Source organism: Mizuhopecten yessoensis, unplaced genomic scaffold (assembly GCF_002113885.1).
Source record: "Mizuhopecten yessoensis strain PY_sf001 unplaced genomic scaffold, ASM211388v2 scaffold1741, whole genome shotgun sequence".
NCBI classification, from domain to species: Eukaryota; Metazoa; Mollusca; class Bivalvia; order Pectinida; family Pectinidae; genus Mizuhopecten; species Mizuhopecten yessoensis.
In genome coordinates this window covers 312,732-334,862 of record NW_018404198.1, presented here as the reverse complement: position 1 = coordinate 334,862, position 22,131 = coordinate 312,732, and the positions used below count along the sequence as shown (strand labels likewise).

The 22,131-nt window shown below is 35.1% G+C and overlaps 2 protein-coding genes across 2 annotated transcripts; both read left to right on the top strand.

The window, feature by feature from the left end:
• Positions 1-717: 717 nt before the first annotated feature.
• Positions 718-2,677, top strand: LOC110467232. The gene is made up of 2 exons (XM_021524253.1): positions 718-1,253; positions 1,563-2,677. Exons 1-2 carry the CDS (start codon positions 918-920, stop codon positions 2,037-2,039), a joined length of 813 nt encoding a protein of 270 aa, XP_021379928.1. The 5' UTR covers positions 718-917; the 3' UTR covers positions 2,040-2,677.
• A 5,130-nt stretch (positions 2,678-7,807) lies between these two features.
• On the top strand, positions 7,808-19,136 carry LOC110467351. Its single transcript, XM_021524468.1, has 4 exons — positions 7,808-8,273; positions 11,104-11,143; positions 17,659-17,763; positions 18,621-19,136. The coding sequence occupies exons 1-4, from the start codon at positions 7,947-7,949 to the stop codon at positions 19,040-19,042; spliced, it is 894 nt and encodes a 297-aa protein (XP_021380143.1). The 5' UTR covers positions 7,808-7,946; the 3' UTR covers positions 19,043-19,136.
• The last annotated feature ends 2,995 nt before the right edge of the window (positions 19,137-22,131 follow it).

Below are 22,131 nucleotides of genomic sequence, written 5' to 3'. Positions count from 1 at the left end.
GATGTTTCTGTGGTATGATGTGTCTGTGGTATGATGTGTCTGAGGGATGATGTGTCTGTGGTATGATGTGTCTGTGGTATGTCTGTGGTATGATGTGTCTGTGGTATAATGTGCCTGTGGTATGATGTGTCTGTGGTATGATGTGTCTGGGGTATGATGTGTCTGTGGTATGATGTGTCTGTGGTATGTCTGTGGTATGATGTGTCTGTCGTATGTCTGTGGTATGATGTTTCTGTGGTATGATGTGTCTGTGGTATGATGTGTGTGAGGTATGATGTGTCAGTGGGATGATGTGTCTGTGGTATGATGCGTCTGTGGTATGATGTGTCTGTGGGATGATATGTCTGTGGGATGATGTGTCTGTGGTATGATATGTCTGTGGTATGACGTGTCTGTGGTATGATATGTCTGTGGTATGATGTGCCTGTGGTATGATATGTCTGTGGTATGATGTGTCTGTAGTATGATATGTCTGTGGTATGATGTGGCTGTGGTATGATATGTCTGTGGTATGATGTGTCTGTGGTATGATATGTATGCTGGTGTATTTGCCTCCTGTAATAACTAAAAATCCCATGCTGGAGGCGATGAGCACGATACCCTAATCAGTCAAATATAAACGCTGGTAAACATGTTATGTCATATACCACTTATCAACAATGATTCACGTTTTCGAAATAAAAACATGCATTTTACAGTGCTGAAAATTTTAAAGCAACAGTCTAAAAAAAGAGTACGGGTCTTGTTTGAATTTTAGAATATATTATTTTGGTTTCACTTTCGTTTTCCTGAACGAAGATCTAAATGAGGAAGTTTTATCTATAGTTTGAAGAACATGGTCTACTTTCCTTTTGTGGACGTTTACATATTTTCTGAATGTCTGAGCGGAGTGCAGCTATTGTAAATATATAGGAAATATGGAAAAGAACTACAATTTTCAGGTACATGTCCCACTAATGCAAAGTCGGGAAGCTCAAACAAGACTTCAAGGTGATGTTACGATACATCGGACACGACCAAACCTGCTTATGGTAGGAACTGGTGTCGCGGTATTGATGCTTATAGTAGAAGTCTGGATTACGGCATTTACAGTACAATCTGTCATTGCTCTTCGGGGCAGCAATGTCCGTAGCGACTCGGCAGATGTCTACGGCTACAGCTCACATCAATCATCTGTGACCTGGGAAGACTGTAACCAAACGTCACTATGTCCAGTGATAGGACGCGACTACTTTATAACACTGCTGAAGCTGGTACGTACATACATAGGAAGCAGATTATGCTTTTCCTCTGAGATGAGTCTGTAGCAAATTATTGAGAATCTGGTAAAATCAAATTTAACTATAAGCGGGTTTTTTGTGAAATTAAAGTGACCTTTGTCCGTTTGGGATGTATTTCCTTTTGTTCTGATCATTCTTCATGTCCTTTTGCGATGTAGTTTTGTGATTCTTAAGATTTTCTTGCTGCGTTTTGATACCTCAAGTCCTATTTCTAATTTTTTTTAGTTAATATTTATTTCAGGTTTACTTGATATTTCATAAAATGGTTTACTTTATACGCAGTTGTACGGTGTGAAACGGCAATATGACACTAGAGGAAACAACGAAAAACCACTGGAAAATTGGACACGCGCCATTGCTGACCATTTCACCACTTCCGACTGTAATGAGGTTCCATTGAGGTGGAGACCAGATATCTATAGTCGTCGAGAGCAAAGTGACGGATCGGTCACCATTATGGGCAATGGAATGTATGGAATGTATAACCTATTTACGTTACAAAGCCCGCATCAACGTAATATTGACAAGATCGAAATCGTACATAGAGTCCATCTGGAGACATCTTCAGGAAATCGGAACAAGGTTTTATTTGAGCGGAATATCGTCGTGTCAGCTCGGAGTCAGTCGATTTATACCAGCTCCTTCTTTGAGTTTATGTATTTGAATGAAGGAGACCGTGTTTCCCCAGCGATATCCAATACGTCCTTTATTTACGGTCTGCGAGCAGCAAACACGTGGGGAGTTTTTCAAGTCAGATAAGGCCCCAGTTTTACAATGAGTTTGATCTGATACAACAAAGCTTGAGTTAGATAAGACTTGATTGTAATACTGGGGCCATGTCGATTTGGTCTTCACCATGATGTAGTTACACAAAGTGGTCGATTTATTGTGTTTTAACACCTTTTGTTTACAATGTTTCTATAAAACAAACAAAGGATATTCTAGTAACCGTCATACAACGTTTGTCACAGAATGGTAATGCCACTATATGACATTCATAACAATTATGAATTATGATATATACACTTGTTGTGACGTCATACTTACATAACGTCATGATCCCTCCTCAGATATATGGGCTTATGAATCACATACTTTGACTGGTTAAAATAGTGACAATACAAAGTTTTTATAACCATCATCTTCGTATATGATAACGTTAACTGCCCAGTCGTCATAGTGTTTTTCATTAAAGTAATCAAATGTACAAATCACGTTGTAAGTCAATCCAGTTCGGGTAATTGTCAGATGTAAAATATCCTGCAAGTATAGTAATGTCAAAAGTTCACAAATGATGTTTTGTCTTTACTTCTTACATCAGAGTGTCGTTTTTTCTGTATTTTAATGATTGATGTATGAATGATTTCGTATCCAATAAAATCATGACATGTGTGAAACTGTTGTCGTCGTTTTTTTGGGGGGGTTTTGACGAGGGGGAAGGCATTCTTTTGCTAAAATGCTTCTAAATTGTTCTTACTATTGTAATATAATAGTTAATCAAATATCGAATGATTTTGTTTGTTAATTTTTTTCTTTATGATTAATTATTCCTAAGTAGTGTCATAAACATTTGAAATCCACCAATGTTGGCAAGCAGTTGTTAATCTAATCATAAGTACATCGTCATTCATGTAATATTCCTATTCTGAGTATTCTATAAATGACGATTAGATAATCGTGCAGTTACATAAGAGATTGTATTTAAATTGGAACAGTTTCACGGACATCTGAGACACCATTGCCTGATGATAATAAGTCAGTCATAAGTCATTCACATACACTTAAAGACATTTTTTGTAATGTGTAAGGTGATTTTTAAGCGACGGGTTATGTATAACTATTATTATTTCCTAGTCTTTGGTTACAAAAATGGATATGAATACTTGTAATCTAACCACCATTGTTTCCGCTGGCAATAAATGTGTCAAGTATGATATTTTGAATAGTGTCGTTATTGATGTACATGTAACTTTACACAGTTTTGATGCAAAGAATGATGAACTTTATTTGATACATTTATAAAACATGTTTAATCAATTTATGGTTATCACTCTTGATTGCTCGGATGGAGGCGCGCAGGAGGTCTTGATGTGAAAAGAACCCGGAGTACCCGGTTAAACCCCACGTGGTCAGGAATGTGACCAAACGTATTTTCTCATTTGGCTGGGGATTCGAACCCTAACCGTCTTGGTGAAAGCCGAATATTCTGTAATATTTGAAATTCTAATAACAAGTGACGTGTATTTGAAATAAATGTAGCTTTTTGTACATATCTATTGTAAAATGTTCATATGTTTTAGGACCAACTATATTTTGTGGCCATCATATTTTAACGTTAAGCAGAAATATGGTTCCTTTTGTAAGACCGTTGTTTTGCACCCGTTTAAAAAATATCCTGTTTAATTTTTCTTGTTTCTATTTCATGCTTTAACATTTCACAAGTTTTATAAATGACCATGCTTCTCAAATATATACAAGAAAAATATAGAACACAGTAACATTACTAAAGGAACCAAAGTAGCAACAAAACCGCAGTTCGAACTGAAAATCGATAAAACTAGGGCAAATAATGGACAAAGGAACACATGTAAAAGGAGACCCTTGAAAAAGTACGACTTAAAGAGTCCTATGTTTCATAAACGACACACACCATGTAAATCTACGTCAAATACAAGTTATGACCTGAAAACGAGAACCCGGGTAGAATTGTACAAAGAGGAAGTTCAAAGCAAGTACACTAGATTGCTCACACACAAAAAAACGACATAATATAATTTTGAGAGAATTGGATAATGAATCAGCTCTTTGGGTTATAAATATACACCATTACAATTATGGCTGCAATCTCAAATCCTGAAGTGCGCAGTCATAGAACAAAAATTGGATCAAAAGGTTTACTTATTACATAGCGATAGTGAAATAACTTAAACCAAGGATATGACATAATGTTGTGTATTTATATACCTTATGCGAAAAATTTAATTAGGAACAAACGTCAGACTTTAGACTTACATACCTTATTGTAATACACAAAATAAAGGAAGTTTTGTGAAGCTCAAAAACATTTTAATTGCACACGACATTCTTTAAGAATGCTTACATCTGATATAGATAGGACAAGGACAAACGGGTGGTTATCATTGTTTTATAATCACATTAAAAACAAATCATAGACTGACAGCAATGCAATGTAAGGCGATCACTCACCTAATTGTTATCAATTAAAATACTATCAGTTATAAGTGTAGTATCAATGAAATTCCTTAAATTGCAAAATGTTGATGGGTGTGGCATGATAATATTTATTTTATCAACTTCCAAGCAACTACCTGCTCTCCAAACCTGAACCAAGGCTTTTGAAAGTATCAAACTTGGTTGCATTAGAGACGTATAGTGTATTATACGTCTCTGGTTACATGAATCCAATTTGACAGGTTATTTTTTTCGGAAACATATCACCAGATGTTCCCTATAGCATTCATAAGTTAAACAAATATGTGGCCATGTCCCTGTATATGATCTAGTTCATACATGTCACTTGATACTGGTATCAATTATCTGTATAAATATAGGGCATGCAAACACACGAACCATTTTGATATACTTGAACAATTCAAAATGATTATCATTTCTACTAAATTAAACGTTTACTAAATAAAATGGTGATTTCATTATGAAACTGATACCAAACCTGACGTGTGTGTTTACCTTCCAGGGGTGAAGTGTTCCTTGTCGACCCACTTTACACGTCTATGTATTAATGTATTCTGTTATTAATTCTACCTAACATAACGTTGTACTTTAGAGAATATACATCTACTTTACTTACCTGTTTTACTTGCACAGAACTCATAATGCACGTAATTGATGCCTCAATATCATTCATAGTTTCATTATTATAACGTTTCCAAATAAATAAAACTAAAATTGCTAATTACAATCAAACTATACTAAATACACTGTTATTAGACATATATACGTAGGGCAGTATTTCCACTTCACTGTTGTGGTTGTATGGAGATCAAAAGGTTATAAAAGCCTGGTTAGGTTAACGCATTATTTAACAGATTATCTTTGGATCCATATACAGGCCTATTTATTTCTAAAAATAAGTACTTTTTGGAAATATGCAAGATGATAGATTTGTATTTTGTCGTTAATCACTGGGCTTTGATCAGCTTTGTCCAATCGAATCACAACGGAAACTGAAAGTGTAACTGACAGAAACAAAACATTACATAATTTCAGAAGTACAGATTGGCTGTTTTAAATTCGTTTATAAACATTTTCGTTTTTAAGTTACTTTATAATAAAATCGACAGAACCGTTTCATAGGAAGAAGAAATCAGTGGTTATTTTTCAAATCTCCTTAAATTCCTGCTGTTTATTTTTTAACTTTTTCACTTCGATAAATGAGCTTATAAGACATAACCTCATATAATATTTTCAAAAGCACATGCAATACACCGTAACTAAAATATTGTTAATATATACATTTGTTACATTGTTAAATCGTTACCCTCTGAGTCATAACAACATAAAGGAAGTCATATTATGAAAAAGTCCAGTTCAAACCGAAAGTAGGACTATGTAGCTGCATTATATCAATATGGCGGCCCCGAGAGCGAATACACTGATATGTTAGAAGCAAACCGCTTTAAACTGTCATGTAAATCTACGTCGAATGCAAGTTATGACCTAAAAAAGAAACAAGGGTAGAATTGTACAAAGAGGAATTAATATCTAAAGGAACTTTGTATCAAAACACATCAAGAATACTCACACAAAAAACGACATAATATAATTTTGAGGAAACTGTATAATGAATCAAATATTTGGGTTATAAATAAACACTATCAAACCATAACACTTATGACTGCAATCTCAAATACTTAAGTGCGCACTCATAGAAAAATATGACAGAGTAATACTGTACATGGTAACACAAGGTTTACTTATTACATAGCAAAAATGCAAAACCTTGGCGGTTAAATAAAGAGTATGACCTAATATTGTGTATAAGTATACGTTATGTGAAATATATTTTTAGAAACAAACGTCAGACTTCAAAGATTGCAATACACAAAATCAATTAAGGAAATCTTGTGAAGCTCAAAAGCATTTTTATTGCACTCGACATTCTTTAAAAATGATTACACAAGATATAAATAGGAAAAGGACGAACGGATCGTTATCATTGTTTTATAATCACATTAATTAACTTTTGCATAGACTGACACTAATGATATGACTTAATAAGGCGATCACTCATCTAATTGTTATTAATCAAAATACCATTAGTTATAAGGGTGGAACCAGTGGAATTCTTTCAACTACTCGATTTTGATGGGTGTTGTATAATAATATTTATTTTATCAACTTCCAAGCAACTAACTGCTCTCCAAACGTGAACCAGTGCTTTTGAAGGCACCAAATTATTTGGTTATATGAATTCAATTTTGCAGATATTTTTTTCGGAAACATAACACCAGGTTTTCCCTAAAAGATTCCTAAGTTAAACAAACATGTGGCCATGTCCCTGTATATGATCTAGTTCATACATGTCACTTGATACTGGTATACATTATCTGTTAAAGTATAGGGCATGCAATCACATGAACGACTTTGATATACCTGAACAATTCAAAATGATTAGAATAACTACTAAATTAAACGTTTACTAACAAAATGGTGATGTCAACATGAAACTGATACCAAATCTGACGTGTGTTTGTGTGACCTTCAGCGGCCCGGATGTTAGCGCGCGGGGGTCTTGTTGTGGGAGGAAATCGGAGTATCCGGATAAACCCACTTGGTCTGGCAGGTGACCCAATACCTTTTCACGTCCGATCGGGGAATCGAACCCCGGCCGACTTGGTGAAAGGCAAGTGCTCTATCCACTGCATCACCTGACCACCCGATTAACAAACTTATTTTTACATGTAAATATATGAAAATAATTTCATTATTATAACATTTCTTAATAAATAAGAACTTAAGCTGCCTATTACAATCAATACTATAAACAATACACTGTTACTAGACGAGTATATGTGGGACAATATGGACTAATAGTGATAAGATATCCACGTCACTGTTGTTGCTGTTGTATGGTATCTAAACACCAGGTTATAAAAGCCTGGTTAGGTTAACGCAGTATACAGGCCTATTTATTTCTAAATATCAGTACTTTTGGAAATATGCAAGATGATAGATTTGTTTTTTGTCGTTTAACACTGGGCTTTGATCAGCTTTGTCCAATCGAATCACAACGGAAACTGAAATTGAAACTGATAGAAACAAAACATTACATAATTTCCGAAGTACAGATGGGCTGTTTTTAATTCGTTCATGAAAATTTTCTTTTTTAAGTTACTTTGTAATAAAATCGACAAAACCGTTTCATAGGAAGAAGAAATCAGTGGGGTTTTTTCAAAACCCCCCTAAATTCCTGCTCTGTTATTATTTAACTTTTTTCGCTTCGATAAATGAGCCTATAAGGCAGACATAGCTTCACATAACATTTTCAAAAGCACATGCAATATACCGTAACTGAAATATTGTTATTATATACATAGTGTTACATTGTTTAAACTGCTAGGAAGCCATATTATGGAATTACCCAGTTCAAACCGAAAGTAGGACTGTACCAGCGTTCATATCAATATGGCGGCCCTCGAAAACGAATACGCTGATATGTTAGGAGCAAATCGCGACAAGCCAGCCGATCAGCGCTTTGATAAAGTATGGAAGAATGGCTTCATATTAACCGTGGTGGCCAATATACTGGCCCTGTCTAGTCTGGTGTTCCTCCATGTCTACAGCCAGGTGGTAGAGCACGGTGAACCGGACCTAGACAGTCTGTTACTGTCCGAGGATCTCTGTATCCCTTGTCAGGAGGAGACCGCCTTGTTCGACTACAGAGTGAAGACACAGTCCGGCAAACACCTGTGTTGTTACAACAACACCGACATACAGCGAGCTGTTAAACTTGTAAGTTTTCCTCGAGTTTAATATGTAACATTTATATTTTCAAAGTACACCGAAGCATACAAGTGTCATTGTAATTGTTATTGAAGTGTTGTACACGGTAGCCTCTAAGATAACTTGTAATCCCTTTACATACAGTATGTTGGGGCCCAGAGGGAACAAAGTACAGTGTGTCATTAAATCATACATTCTCCTTGATAGTAAAAAAAGTTAAAAGCTATGTAATTACTAATTAGGATATAAGGTGTCTGCAACGTTTGCACTGTGTGTTGGCGGACGCGAGTATCAGGGTCTGTCGGAACTAATAAGGGCAGTAGGTGAGCTACGTGTAGGAAATCGACACTGTTTTGTTATTATCCTGTATATAGGAATGATATTAATTATATTTAAGTAGAATTTCATATCTTAATACAACGACCGAGCTATCAAACATGGAAATTGTCCAAATATATTATGTTAGTATTTCACATACACGTACTTGTATGTATGTGTGTAAACCAAGCCTTAAGAATCGTAATCATAAGGTATTAAAAGCTGTAAACAGATTTCTTTTTTAACCAATAATTAAACAAAGTAGGGTCAAAAGGTCTCAGTTTAATACCTTACTCCGATATGTATAGACATAATCTATCTATCTAAGAGTTTATTAAAATAGAATATAGAAAAAATAATATATAAAACTTGCAATAACACGCTCATTATTCGAGAGATATCAATATTGTTATTATAAGTGGCCAGTGATCAGATTGTGTAAAACATGTCCTCTCCAAGTCAGAATGCGAAGAAATGGGAATAAATGTTAATTAAATCTGCATATCAGTAAATACGTTATAGAGTTATGCGGACAGTATAATTTGTAATATTTCAGAGTTAATCCGGCCCTTTGCCTAACCGATAACATTAATTTAATCAGTAGAAAGTGTGTATATTTATATTACAGATAAATGCAACAGTTACATGTACATGTATCTATGAGCCCGCCAATTGTCGCATATGATGTATTGCTACACATCGTTTAGACAATGACACTGAGACTTTGTTTATAATACAAAATAAACAAACCAAGAGACAGGTGTAATCTACCAACTATAGGTATATCAATCCTGACCTTGTACACTGATTTTGAACAATACTGACCTTGTACAGTGACCTTGTACAACATTGACCTTGTTCAGTGACCTTGTACAACATTGACCTTGTATAGTGAGCTTGTATCCTGCTTAGAAGCGAAGCAAAATTCGACCTATATTAATTATCATACTATTTTACAAACTACAGCAATCACTTGAATGGTTTTTATCATACAGAACACTGAAAACAGAACGATGCTTTAATTTTAAAAGATACATTTTATTTCAATTGCAAACGTTGTTGTTTGCGTCAAGGTCAAATGGTCATGTGACCAATCGGGTAGTTAGATTTTTTTAATGGCACTCGTTATTCTGGTGAATCAACATCCGGTATCGTACAAATTTCCCCGAAAATCCACTCTTCCTGGTTAATATCGGTTAAAAATATATGTGTTAGAATGAATTGGAAAACCATGAGGTTAGATTAGCTACGAGAAACCACTGTTGTGTAGGAGAAAATCACTACGCGGTAGTTACACACAAAGACATAGGACAAAGTGTGGGTGTGTTATTATAATAAACATTTGAGCTAGTTTTGATTGGAAATACAAATAATATTTGATACCTGTGAATAAAGCTTCGATTTGTTATTTCTTAAGAATTATGTGTTAAACATAATTCGTTAGAACAATATATATAATTATGATATAACATGTTTCAATATAATAGGACTCAATTACATAACTTGTTTGCAACAGAGATGTGTTTTGTAACAAAGGTTGATAATTGATAAAACATAAACAATTAGTTTCAAACGTTTTGTTGTTAATACATGTACCTTGTAACATAACTAGTTGTGCCAAAGGTGTTTTGCTAGCAACAAAACACTTAGTACTTCAATCAAGCAAACCAAGCACCTCCTGCGTTTTTTGTAATAACAAAGCATGATTATAAATATGGATTTAACGTGACACTAGTTCTTTATATCAAACAGCTGTCGTTTCTGAAAATTTCCACGTCCTAGCAAAATAAGTGACATGTGCTAGCCTGTCGATTCATGTTTAAAATTTTAAATACATTAAAATGTCAAATACCTAATAGAATAATTTTAAAATCAAAGCATGCATGTAAATATAGCCCTGTAATTGATATAATAGGATGTTTACATTACTGAAAGCCACTAAATATTATGGACACGTCATATGGAATGCGACACCTAAGCACAGTAATACTAAAACGCGTCAAGCGTCATATTGGAAAATTCCCACAAATCATAAAGAGAAAGCGAAAGAACATCCGTCGCTAACAAGACCCCCAGGAAACGTATCTTATCGCTGTCAAATGTAAATACATAATGTGTCCAGCAAGTATTGGGTTTCGTATATAACTGTAGTGCAACACGGCAATGACACTTCCTTTGACCATGAATCAGTTGGTTAGAACGATAGATTATCGATTTGATTAAAGTGTTTTGTTCAAGGTCAATACCATCAGAACCGTTCAATATATGTTCATGACTTGTTTCATACTGTTGTTTAACAAATATAAAATATTTTCAGAGACGCAATGCAGACGGAAATTGTCAGTACTACAAGACATACAAATAAAAACAATGGTGTATTTTAATGATTCATAACATATCGAACGTTGTTGGCGTTTGTGGAAAAGAGATATTTTGCCTATTTCTACTGGATGTCATATGAAAAGTACAATGTATTACTGTGGGTATAAATGACAGAGTATTGAACTTTGGTATGTTTTAGATGTTGAAGGAGGAAAGACGGTTCAATACTGAATTCAATGGTAAGTTAGCATTGTCAGTGTAGTAACAGTTTTAAATCCTAAACATTCTCGTTGACATCGCTAAAAATAGCCAACATATGTACGTGCATTACAGGTTAGGGTTTGCAGTATCCACTTCAACATTTCTCAATCCCGAGTTATATAATCAACCAAATTATGCAGACATGTGTTGATAATATTTATACTACATCGTCAAATATAACAAAATGCATTAGAATGTGTTTATCCCTGCAATGTCCCGTAGTTATTGGGTCACGAACCCTCAATCATACGAGTCGGGACATTTTCTGTCTCTCTTCTGCGCGTGATCGTTGTTCTAGAACATCTAATGACCGAGAAAGCACAGCACAGCAACTTTTTTTTTATCTATAAAGACATAACAAATATATAATTTTATCTATAAAGACATAACAAATATATAATTTTATCTATAAAGACATAACAAATATATAATTTTATCTATAAAGACATAACTAATATGTAATTGGCTTCTCTCGCTTTCTCTCGTTTTGCTCATTCAATTATGGTTATATATATATAACTTATATAATAAAAAGTGATTAAATGTCCATGTGAAGGAAGTAAATATAGAAAAAATAAAATTAACGACCGACTAAAAAACTAGCTGCTTTCACCCTTCACAGGGCTCTTCAGGTTTATTCAAAAGAGAACAACGTCGTGACGTCACAATTACATGTCATCACACTACAATAGTAACGTGACGTCACGAAGTACACAAGATTGGTGGACAATTTGGCGTAAAATTTTATTGTGGCCTGTTGAGACTCGGTTTTAATATTTTTATTAGTTGGTCTTCTTTCGTTTCTCTTAAAATAGTGTCTGATGAAAATAGTTGATACAAAGGTAATACATTAAATTTATCTCCAGCACATTCATGAATATGTTTGTTAACATGAAGATTTCGTAAAGAATCAGTTCTAGTTTGTTGTCTATGTACAGTCATACGTGTTCTGAGTTCATTACCGGTTTGACCGATGTAAAAATCACCACATTTAGAACAAACGATTGCATAAATTACATTTTTTGATTTACAATTCATATTTACCTTCACAGTAAATTTCAAACCATTCTTGAAAATAAAAGTATTACACTCGATAATCATAGGACATGTAGCACATCTTGGTGTCTTACATTTGGATACTTTTGGTGTTACACAAGAATTATCAAACTTAGAACATGTCAACATACGTTTCAAGTTTTTAGGTTGGCGTCTACAGTGTAAAATAGCATGTTTATTAAAAATGTTTCTCATACGCCTGCTACTTTGCTTTAACTCTTCACATTTGTTCTTTATCACAGGAAACATATTACAATTCCGTGGATTGAAAGTAGAAACAAAAGGAACTAACTTTGATTCATCCTTTAGTTTTTGTAGACGGGAAGTAAAGGGTCCCTTTTCAATAGCTTTCTGTATACCATGTTCTATTATCTCAGTAGGATAACATTGAGCTTTAAGGTATTGCTTTAGTTGACTTAGTCTAGCAATTTGAGCTTGTTGGTCACTGACGATAGTGACAATCCGTGAGGCAAGATTAAATGGAATATTAACTTTAGTGTGTTTACTGTGGTTAGAGTAAAAATTTAGATAATTATGTGCATCTGTAGCTTTACAATATAAATCCGTTGTAATCTTATTTGAATCTAGTTGAACTAAAACATCTAAGAAAGGTAAAGACGTTTCGCTACACTCCATCGTATAACAAATAGAAGGATGTAAAGAATTCAATAGGTTTTGAAATTCATTTAAATCCTTATCAGAAGGCCATATAACAAAACAATCGTCAAGGAACCTTAAAAAATTATTTCTGATAAATTCAGTAAAGTTTTCCCCAAACTTTGTCTCAATCTTAGAATAAAGTGTTTCCTCTAAGTATCCTAAAACTAAGGTTGCATATGTAGGGGCAACTTTAGTTCCCATTGCTGTACCCTTAATCTGTTGAAAGTATTCTTGCTCAAAATAAAATAAAAATTAAAAATAATTAAAAATTAAAAATTAAAAATAAAATAAAATAAAAATGCAGTAGTGGTCATGAATAGAGATTTCTATTATGAATGCATACATAACATGCTTAGTAATGTTGAATTTTATGCTTCGGCAAGTGACGATTTCGATGCGGAAACCCGTAGATTAATCAACGAGCTAACACGGACACATGAAGCATGCCTACATGAAAAGGAGATAGATTATCTTGTCAATTTTATGCATAAAACTAGTTATTTCTATGGTTTGCCTAAAATCCACAAAAGCTCTATTATAAGTAAAGCTATAGAAGAACAAAACTGTACATATATTGAAGTTGAAAATCCTACGGATTTGAAGTTTAGACCCATAGTAGGCGGCCCTAATAGTGCAACGCAACGTTTGAGTCATCTTGTAGACCTCATTCTTAAACCTTTATGCACAAGTGTAAACAGTTATATCAAAGATGATTTTGATTTTCTGAGCCGTTTATCTAAACAGGTCCCACATAATGCTAAACTTGTTTCTTTTGATGTTGTTAGTTTATACACTAATATACCGCATGATCTTGGTATTGAAGCTGTTAAATATTGGTTGATCAAAAAACGAGAAAAAGTTAATTCTCGTTTTAGTAATGAATTTATACTGCAAGCTCTAGACATTGTCCTCAATCGTAATTCTTTTTATTTTGAGCAAGAATACTTTCAACAGATTAAGGGTACAGCGATGGGAACTAAAGTTGCCCCTACATATGCAACCTTAGTTTTAGGATACTTAGAGGAAACACTTTATTCTAAGATTGAGACAAAGTTTGGGGAAAACTTTACTGAATTTATCAGAAATAATTTTTTAAGGTTCCTTGACGATTGTTTTGTTATATGGCCTTCTGATAAGGATTTAAATGAATTTCAAAACCTATTGAATTCTTTACATCCTTCTATTTGTTATACGATGGAGTGTAGCGAAACGTCTTTACCTTTCTTAGATGTTTTAGTTCAACTAGATTCAAATAAGATTACAACGGATTTATATTGTAAAGCTACAGATGCACATAATTATCTAAATTTTTACTCTAACCACAGTAAACACACTAAAGTTAATATTCCATTTAATCTTGCCTCACGGATTGTCACTATCGTCAGTGACCAACAAGCTCAAATTGCTAGACTAAGTCAACTAAAGCAATACCTTAAAGCTCAATGTTATCCTACTGAGATAATAGAACATGGTATACAGAAAGCTATTGAAAAGGGACCCTTTACTTCCCGTCTACAAAAACTAAAGGATGAATCAAAGTTAGTTCCTTTTGTTTCTACTTTCAATCCACGGAATTGTAATATGTTTCCTGTGATAAAGAACAAATGTGAAGAGTTAAAGCAAAGTAGCAGGCGTATGAGAAACATTTTTAATAAACATGCTATTTTACACTGTAGACGCCAACCTAAAAACTTGAAACGTATGTTGACATGTTCTAAGTTTGATAATTCTTGTGTAACACCAAAAGTATCCAAATGTAAGACACCAAGATGTGCTACATGTCCTATGATTATCGAGTGTAATACTTTTATTTTCAAGAATGGTTTGAAATTTACTGTGAAGGTAAATATGAATTGTAAATCAAAAAATGTAATTTATGCAATCGTTTGTTCTAAATGTGGTGATTTTTACATCGGTCAAACCGGTAATGAACTCAGAACACGTATGACTGTACATAGACAACAAACTAGAACTGATTCTTTACGAAATCTTCATGTTAACAAACATATTCATGAATGTGCTGGAGATAAATTTAATGTATTACCTTTGTATCAACTATTTTCATCAGACACTATTTTAAGAGAAACGAAAGAAGACCAACTAATAAAAATATTAAAACCGAGTCTCAACAGGCCACAATAAAATTTTACGCCAAATTGTCCACCAATCTTGTGTACTTCGTGACGTCACGTTACTATTGTAGTGTGATGACATGTAATTGTGACGTCACGACGTTGTTCTCTTTTGAATAAACCTGAAGAGCCCTGTGAAGGGTGAAAGCAGCTAGTTTTTTAGTCGGTCGTTAATTTTATTTTTTCTATAACTTATATATATATATATATATATAGAATAAAAATTTCTAAAAAAAAAGTGAAAAAACAAAATTTAGAAAAAAAAAATTAGAAAAAAAAAGTGATGAATGTTGAAGATCAATAGAGTGATGTCCCTTATGTAAATATGCAATATTTATGAGTTATCTCCCTTGCTGTCTTGTGTTTACATATACCTATTGAACCCAGAAGGTCACATTCCAGCACCTTGAGATATTTATAACCGCAACGTATCGTTACGTATCGTTAAACATCTCTAAGCGACGCGGGAACACAATTGACCTAGTTCAGAAATTATATAAAGTGGTGCAGAATTACGAGAGATTTACAGGAAGTTGATAAAATATCTATCGCTCGAACAGATTGACCGACTTGTATAAAAAGAAAACATATATGTTATTGCCAATTAGAATTATATATATATATATTGGTCAAAGAAGTAATATAGACGGTTAAACCTAAACTTGTCCACACTGTTGGAATTACTTCTTTGCTCTATATATATATATATATCCATGCAGAAAAAATTACCCTTACGGACGAAGAAATGATATAAAAAGAAAAAATCTCAACAACGAGTCTATATAGTTAGCCATCTTAGTATGTATATATACGTTTAATTAAATTGTAGGGAAATGTCTACTACAATGTACGAGAGCAGTGAGTTTGTAAAGAATTACCTCTGTCATCAATAGTGAAAATGAAAGCTTGTAAATTCAGCCGATATATAACAATACCGTTTCGTCACCTATTTGTATTGAGTGTGTAGGGGCTATATATATAAAAATTAAACACAAGTGCGTCATCACCGCATTCTGTAAATTATTAAATTACAATATCAGTACTTTACTGAGAATCGCCGCTTCAGTTGTGTGTTTAGTTCAAAATGAAAGCAGAATAACCAGTTTTGCGAATTGACAATGAAAACGAAAATAGCCAAATAGCGTCTCGTCATAGACTCGAGACTGTATTGATTGTTTTTATCCATAACTTACGTCATAGCCTCTTATGTTTGGTTGGGGGTTTTGTTATCACACCAGCTAAGGTCATATGAAGATAAATTTCTAGGTAGGCGATTCACACAGAAGGAAAGTCAAAAATGACAAGATATAGATCCCAAGTGTTCAAATGGGGGCAACAGATCAAAATTGCCTTTCAGTATTATCCCAATAAAAGACAGTGCAGACAACCTCTGATCCTGCTAAGGCCCAACATCAGTCGCCTCTTATCCTGCTAAGGCGCCACATCAGTCGCCTCTGATCCTGCTAAGGCCCCACATCAGTCGCATCTGATCCTGTTAAGGCCCCACATCAGTCGCCTCTGATCCTGCTTTGGCCCCACATCAGTCGCCTCTGTTCCTGCTAAGGGTCCCACATCAGTCGCCTCTGTTCCTGCTAAGGCCCCCACATCAGTCGCCTCTGATCCTGCTAAGGCCCCATTTCAGTCACCTCTGATCCTGCTAAGGCCTCACATCAGTCGCCTCTGATCCTGCTAAGACCCCACGTCAGGCGCCTCTGATCTTTCTTAGGACTCACATCAGTCCCCTTTGACCCTGCTAAGGCCCCACGTCCGTCGCCTCTGATCCTCCTAAGGCCCCACGTCAGTCCCCTCTGAGCCTGCTAAGGGCCCCCCGTCAGTCGCCTCTGGGCCTGCTTAGGGCCCCACGTCAGTCGCCTCTGAGCCTGCTAAGGCCCCACTTCAGTCGCCTCTGATCTTTCTTAGGACTCACATCAGTCGCCTCTGAGCCTGCTAAGGGCCCCACGTCAGTCGCCTCTGAGCCTGCTTAGGCCCCACATCAGTCGCCTCTGATCCTGCTAAGGCCTCACATCAGTCGCCTTTGATCCTGCTAAGGCCCCACATCAGTCGCCTCTGATCCTGTTAAGGCCCCACATCAGTCGCCTCTGATCCTGTTAAGGCCCCACATCAGTCGCCTCTGATCCTGCTAAGCCCCAACATTAGTCGCCTCTGATCCTGCTTTGGCCCCACATCAGTCGCCTCTGTTCCTGCTAAGGCCCCACATCAGTCGCCTCTGATCCTGCTAAGGCCCCACGTCAGTCGCCTCTGATCTTTCTTAGGACTCACATCAGTCGCCTCTTAGCCTGCTAAGGCCCCACGTCAGTCGCCTCTGAGCCTGCTAAGGCCCCACATCAGTCGCCTCTGAGCCTGCTAAAGCCCCCACATCAGTCGCCTCTATGACTACGAACTTATTTCCTTTTCATCTCATAGCAGAAAATGCATTACTTTTTGTATGCTTACATTTATATAAAGATATTTTCTATGGCCACTAGCCTTGTTTTATTTCTATTTCAAAAATACCACCTTGAAGTGTGTGATATCCTACAGATTGTCGTCATTATGACGTCACGATGTGTGTTAGTACACATAATATACATTGTAATAACATCCAGAAAAGGGGATGTCATCACATTATATTGTTTTATTGACAGATGGTCAGAATTACAAGCCACGCGATTTTAAGTTAGAAACTAAAGAGGATCTATCCTGGTGGAAGAGTCGGCCTTCAGCAGCTCATCTGCATCTTGATACCACAGGTAAATAAAACTGACCATGTACACTGATACCACAGGTAAATGCAACTAACCATGTACCACGATATCACAGGTAAATCAAACTAACCATGTACCACAATACCACAGGTAAATAGAACTGGCCATGTACGCTGATACCACAGGTAAATGCAACTAACCATGTACCACGATATCACAGGTGAATCAAACTAACCATGTACCACAATACCACAGGTAAATAGAACTGGCCATGTACACTGATACCACAGGTAAATAAAACTGACAATGTACACTGATACCACAGGTAAATAAAACTGACAATGTTCCCTGATATCACAGGTAAATGCAACTAACCATGTACCACGATATCACAGATAAATAGAACTGGCCATGGCCCACGAGATCTTTGGTAAATAAAACTGACCATGTACCAAGATACCACAGGTAAATGAATCTGATCATGTACCATGATACCACAGGAAGATTAACCTGGCCATGTTCCACGATATCTTAGGTAAATAACCACGATATCACAGATAAATAAAACTGACCATGTACCACGAAATCTCAATTAAATTGAACTGACCATGTACAGGTACCACGATATCTCTAGTAAATAAAACCGGTCATGTACCACCATACCACAGGTAAATAAAACTTACCATGTACGACTGTATCTCAAGAAAATCAAACTGACAATGTACCACTGTATCTCAAGTAAAAAAAAAATAAAGAAATAAAAGTGTTCAATTTGACGTTTCTGTAAATTTAATAACGGAAGTATCGGTATTTAGAAGTAGCGAAAACACATTATTTGTAATATACGGTAATATTGTAAGACATTAAACCATACAACTTTTCAATCTTCGTCTTTATTTTAGCGAGTAACCTTACGAGAATGAGATGGAGACATCATTCGGACTTCGTGACGTCTTTTGTGTCTGAGGGAATCAAGGTCATCAATGGAACAAAGATTCAGGTGTCCGATAGGGGAATGTACTTCATATACTCCACTATTTCTGTGGAGTTCAGCAAGCTGAGCAAGGGTCAACCCAACACCGGCAAAAGCTTTTACCACAATATACAGAAGAGCAACTCGAAGCTGCCAAAAACTGGGGCCACGATTCAAATGATGCGAAAGTATGGAGGGGTCCCGGACAAAGAAACAGACAAGCTCTACACCAGTTTCCTGTGTGGAGCTCTGTTTCTGAAAGATGGGGACCAGTTAGCTTCAGTATTTGACACGCCCCCACTGATTTATAAATTTCCATATGCAAACTATTTCGGAATATTTAAACTGTGAGGTACTGTTTTCAGAGAAATGTAAATCTCAATTTAAAAGTTTGTCCTGAGCTAAAACTCCGTTGTATGTAACAAACAAGATAACGCGCCGAGTAACAAGTTCAAGTTCAAGTTCTTTATTAACTTTGAGTCTTGCGACTCATCAGTGTAACACATATACATGATATATATATATATATATATACTTTCTCATAACATTGACAAATATCGAAAATACTAATAAATACACAGACGAGACAAAACACTCGGAGAGCATAACTACTTATGTTAATAAAGCTCTTCTTGAATTTGCAGCTTTAATGTATTTGGCCAATTTTGCTAATTCATTTGTGTTTTGTCCGTTAAATAACTGAATTAATTTAAACATGCTCGGTTTTTTACAATAGTACTTTTTTAAAAATTTCTCACGTAAATCAGAATAACAGGGGCATTTAAGAATAAAATGAAATTCATCTTCGACATCATCTATATCACAAGCGGTACAGATTCTTAAAAGTCGCGGAATATTTTGATAACGACCTTTCTCTACATTTAAATTATGGGCTGAAAGCCGAATTTTTGTTATTTCTTTTAAGTAACCTTTCATAAACGATTTTCTTAAATAACCCTGTATACCAACTTCCATGTATAAAAAAATCCTTTTGATGATGTTCTAATTTGTTCTATACAATCTTGTCTATAAATATCTAAAAGTCTTTCTTTAATTATAATCAAACAGCTATTATCAATGTTATCTGTTTGCCATATGTAACCTAGACCTATACTACATGACTACCTTTAGTATAAACAAGGCTACTCGTCCGGATCTGTAATTAAACTCGGCTGGCAGAAACCATGTATATCTGTGTCAAGCCTCATCAACTCAATCGTACATTGCGTCTAATAATTAAGTTGCCTGCCTTGTTACTCTGATGACTGTTAATGGCAAGGTTTTTATCCGAGAATTTACCTACACCAATAAAGCATGCGATCATTTAAAACAAACAAAAAGCAAAACAAAAAGTGAGGTCACGGTTGATATGTTGATGAGGCTGGACCTATCAATCGAGCGCTCAATATTATCCGCGGTATAATATGCGTATACACCGGTGTTCCCGTCCATCACAGTTATCTAGCTATCTAGTAACTGTGATGGAAGTAAAGGAGGTATATCGTCCAAAACTTCCGGAAGTAGAAGCTCACGAAACCGACTTCGGGGCGTTGTGATGACTTATTAGAAATACACGATATATCTAGATCCGGTCTGACCCGGTCACCACTTTATTGTGAGGCAACAACAGACGATTTAGAAACATGATAATGTTTAGTCCTGATATGATAACAAAGAAGACAAACGTCGACATAACTGCAACTGAATGTGATAATATTTTTATTTCAATTTATTTATATTTTTATGCCAAGAAAAGTTTTAAACCATTTACCCAAGCTTAGCTGCTTTGATTTTATATTGATTTATTGATTTATTTTTATTTGTTATTTTATAAATCATCGTGGCGAGAGAGAAAAAATGTTACAAGTATAACGATGTTTGAGATATCGACTGGGCTCTTTGTCAACGCTCCGTTTCATATGACACTGGCGAGGACGTTAACAAGACGATACGGCTACTGCTGTTCTTGGCATTCTGATGATAACGTACGCTACCATCTTTGGCACGCACTTCCTTTGGCGTATTCTAGCTCATGGGACGAGCACTTTTCGGTTTAACGAGTCCCATTCCGGTCTATAACAGCAGGGTGATATAAGTTGGGGTTCCGTATTAAGAACTACCGGACTGGTTGGTTGTAGGCCGGAAGTGGCACACCGGAAGTATGTTACACTTACGTCTAAGATAGCAGTCAAGATCATTTTACAGTGGCATGATACTCTGTGATCTTCAACAGTTATATTGCTTTGGAATGTTAAAACTTATTTTTATTAATTTTAAAATTAATATATTTACAGATACATTTTATGTTGCTTCCGAAAACATCACAATGTACATAACGATGAAGTGTGCCGGAACAGATGACATTTTTCCAAAGCTGGCTGATATGAATAATATAAAAAAAAAATGTATCGACACAACTACATGGTTACTATTGATAGTGAAATGTTGGCAATTCAAAAGAGATACGAAAACCGCTGAAATACTCTTGACTGCTACCTCAGATTTTTATAAAAAAAAAAAAAAAAAAAAAAANAAATTTTTTAAAAAAAAAAAAAAAAAAAAAAAAACAACAACAACATTGAATTCGGGTTGTAAAATGTATTTGTGAAAAATATGTCGTATGTGTATTTCTGTAAATTTTGATTTATTATATTGACTTTTATTCAATATTTTCATGAATAAAAATATTGATACAGTGGATTTTTTATGTGTATGTGTACTTTGTTTCTTTTGTGTTCAGCAAAAGATCTTAAACCGAGATATTATTGGAGATATTAGATAATTCACTATATAAATAAGACTTTCTACTTTCTTTAATATAGATTTTCAGAAAACTGAAAGAAAAAAAAAGTTTATTTTATATATGAGATAGCAAATTTTGTAGTACTTACAATAATTTGCTTCCATAGTGTTCACATAAACCATATTTAAGCCTGCCTGGTTAAAGATAAAATATCGATCGGTTACGCGTGTGGATGCCACAGGCAATGAAAGGAATGACCTTGACCGTTGCCATCAACATAATCCCTGACTGCAACTCATGCGCATTATTATAATCATTATTTCATCAAGTATTATAAGTTTTGCAATAATCCTCTCATTTTTTTAACTCTTAGACAAAGAATAATAAAAAAAAAAAGAGTGAATAAACTCTTCCATATAACTGCAGGATACGTAGCTCAAAGGTCCGACATTTTATATTGAAATTGAACGGTCTGAAAAGTGATAAATGTTGAAGATCAATAGAGTGATGTCCCTTATGTAAATATGCAATATTTACGAGTTATCTCCCTTGCTGTCTTGTGTTTACATATACCTATTAAACCCAGAAGGTCGCATTCCAGCACCTTGAGATATTTATAACCGCAACGTATCGTTACGTATCGTTAAACCTCTCTAAGCGACGCGGGAACACAATTGACCTAGTTCAGAAATTATAT

Coding starts and splice junctions, on each gene's coding strand:
- LOC110467351 (XM_021524468.1), top strand. CDS start 7,947: ATGGCGGCCCTCGAAAACGAATACGCTGATATGTTAGGAGCAAATCGC. Junction 8,274..11,103: donor TACAGCGAGCTGTTAAACTT/GTAAGTTTTCCT, acceptor GGTATGTTTTAG/ATGTTGAAGGAGGAAAGACG. Junction 11,144..17,658: donor GTTCAATACTGAATTCAATG/GTAAGTTAGCAT, acceptor TTTTATTGACAG/ATGGTCAGAATTACAAGCCA.
- LOC110467232 (XM_021524253.1), top strand. CDS start 918: ATGGAAAAGAACTACAATTTTCAGGTACATGTCCCACTAATGCAAAGT. Junction 1,254..1,562: donor TTATAACACTGCTGAAGCTG/GTACGTACATAC, acceptor CTTTATACGCAG/TTGTACGGTGTGAAACGGCA.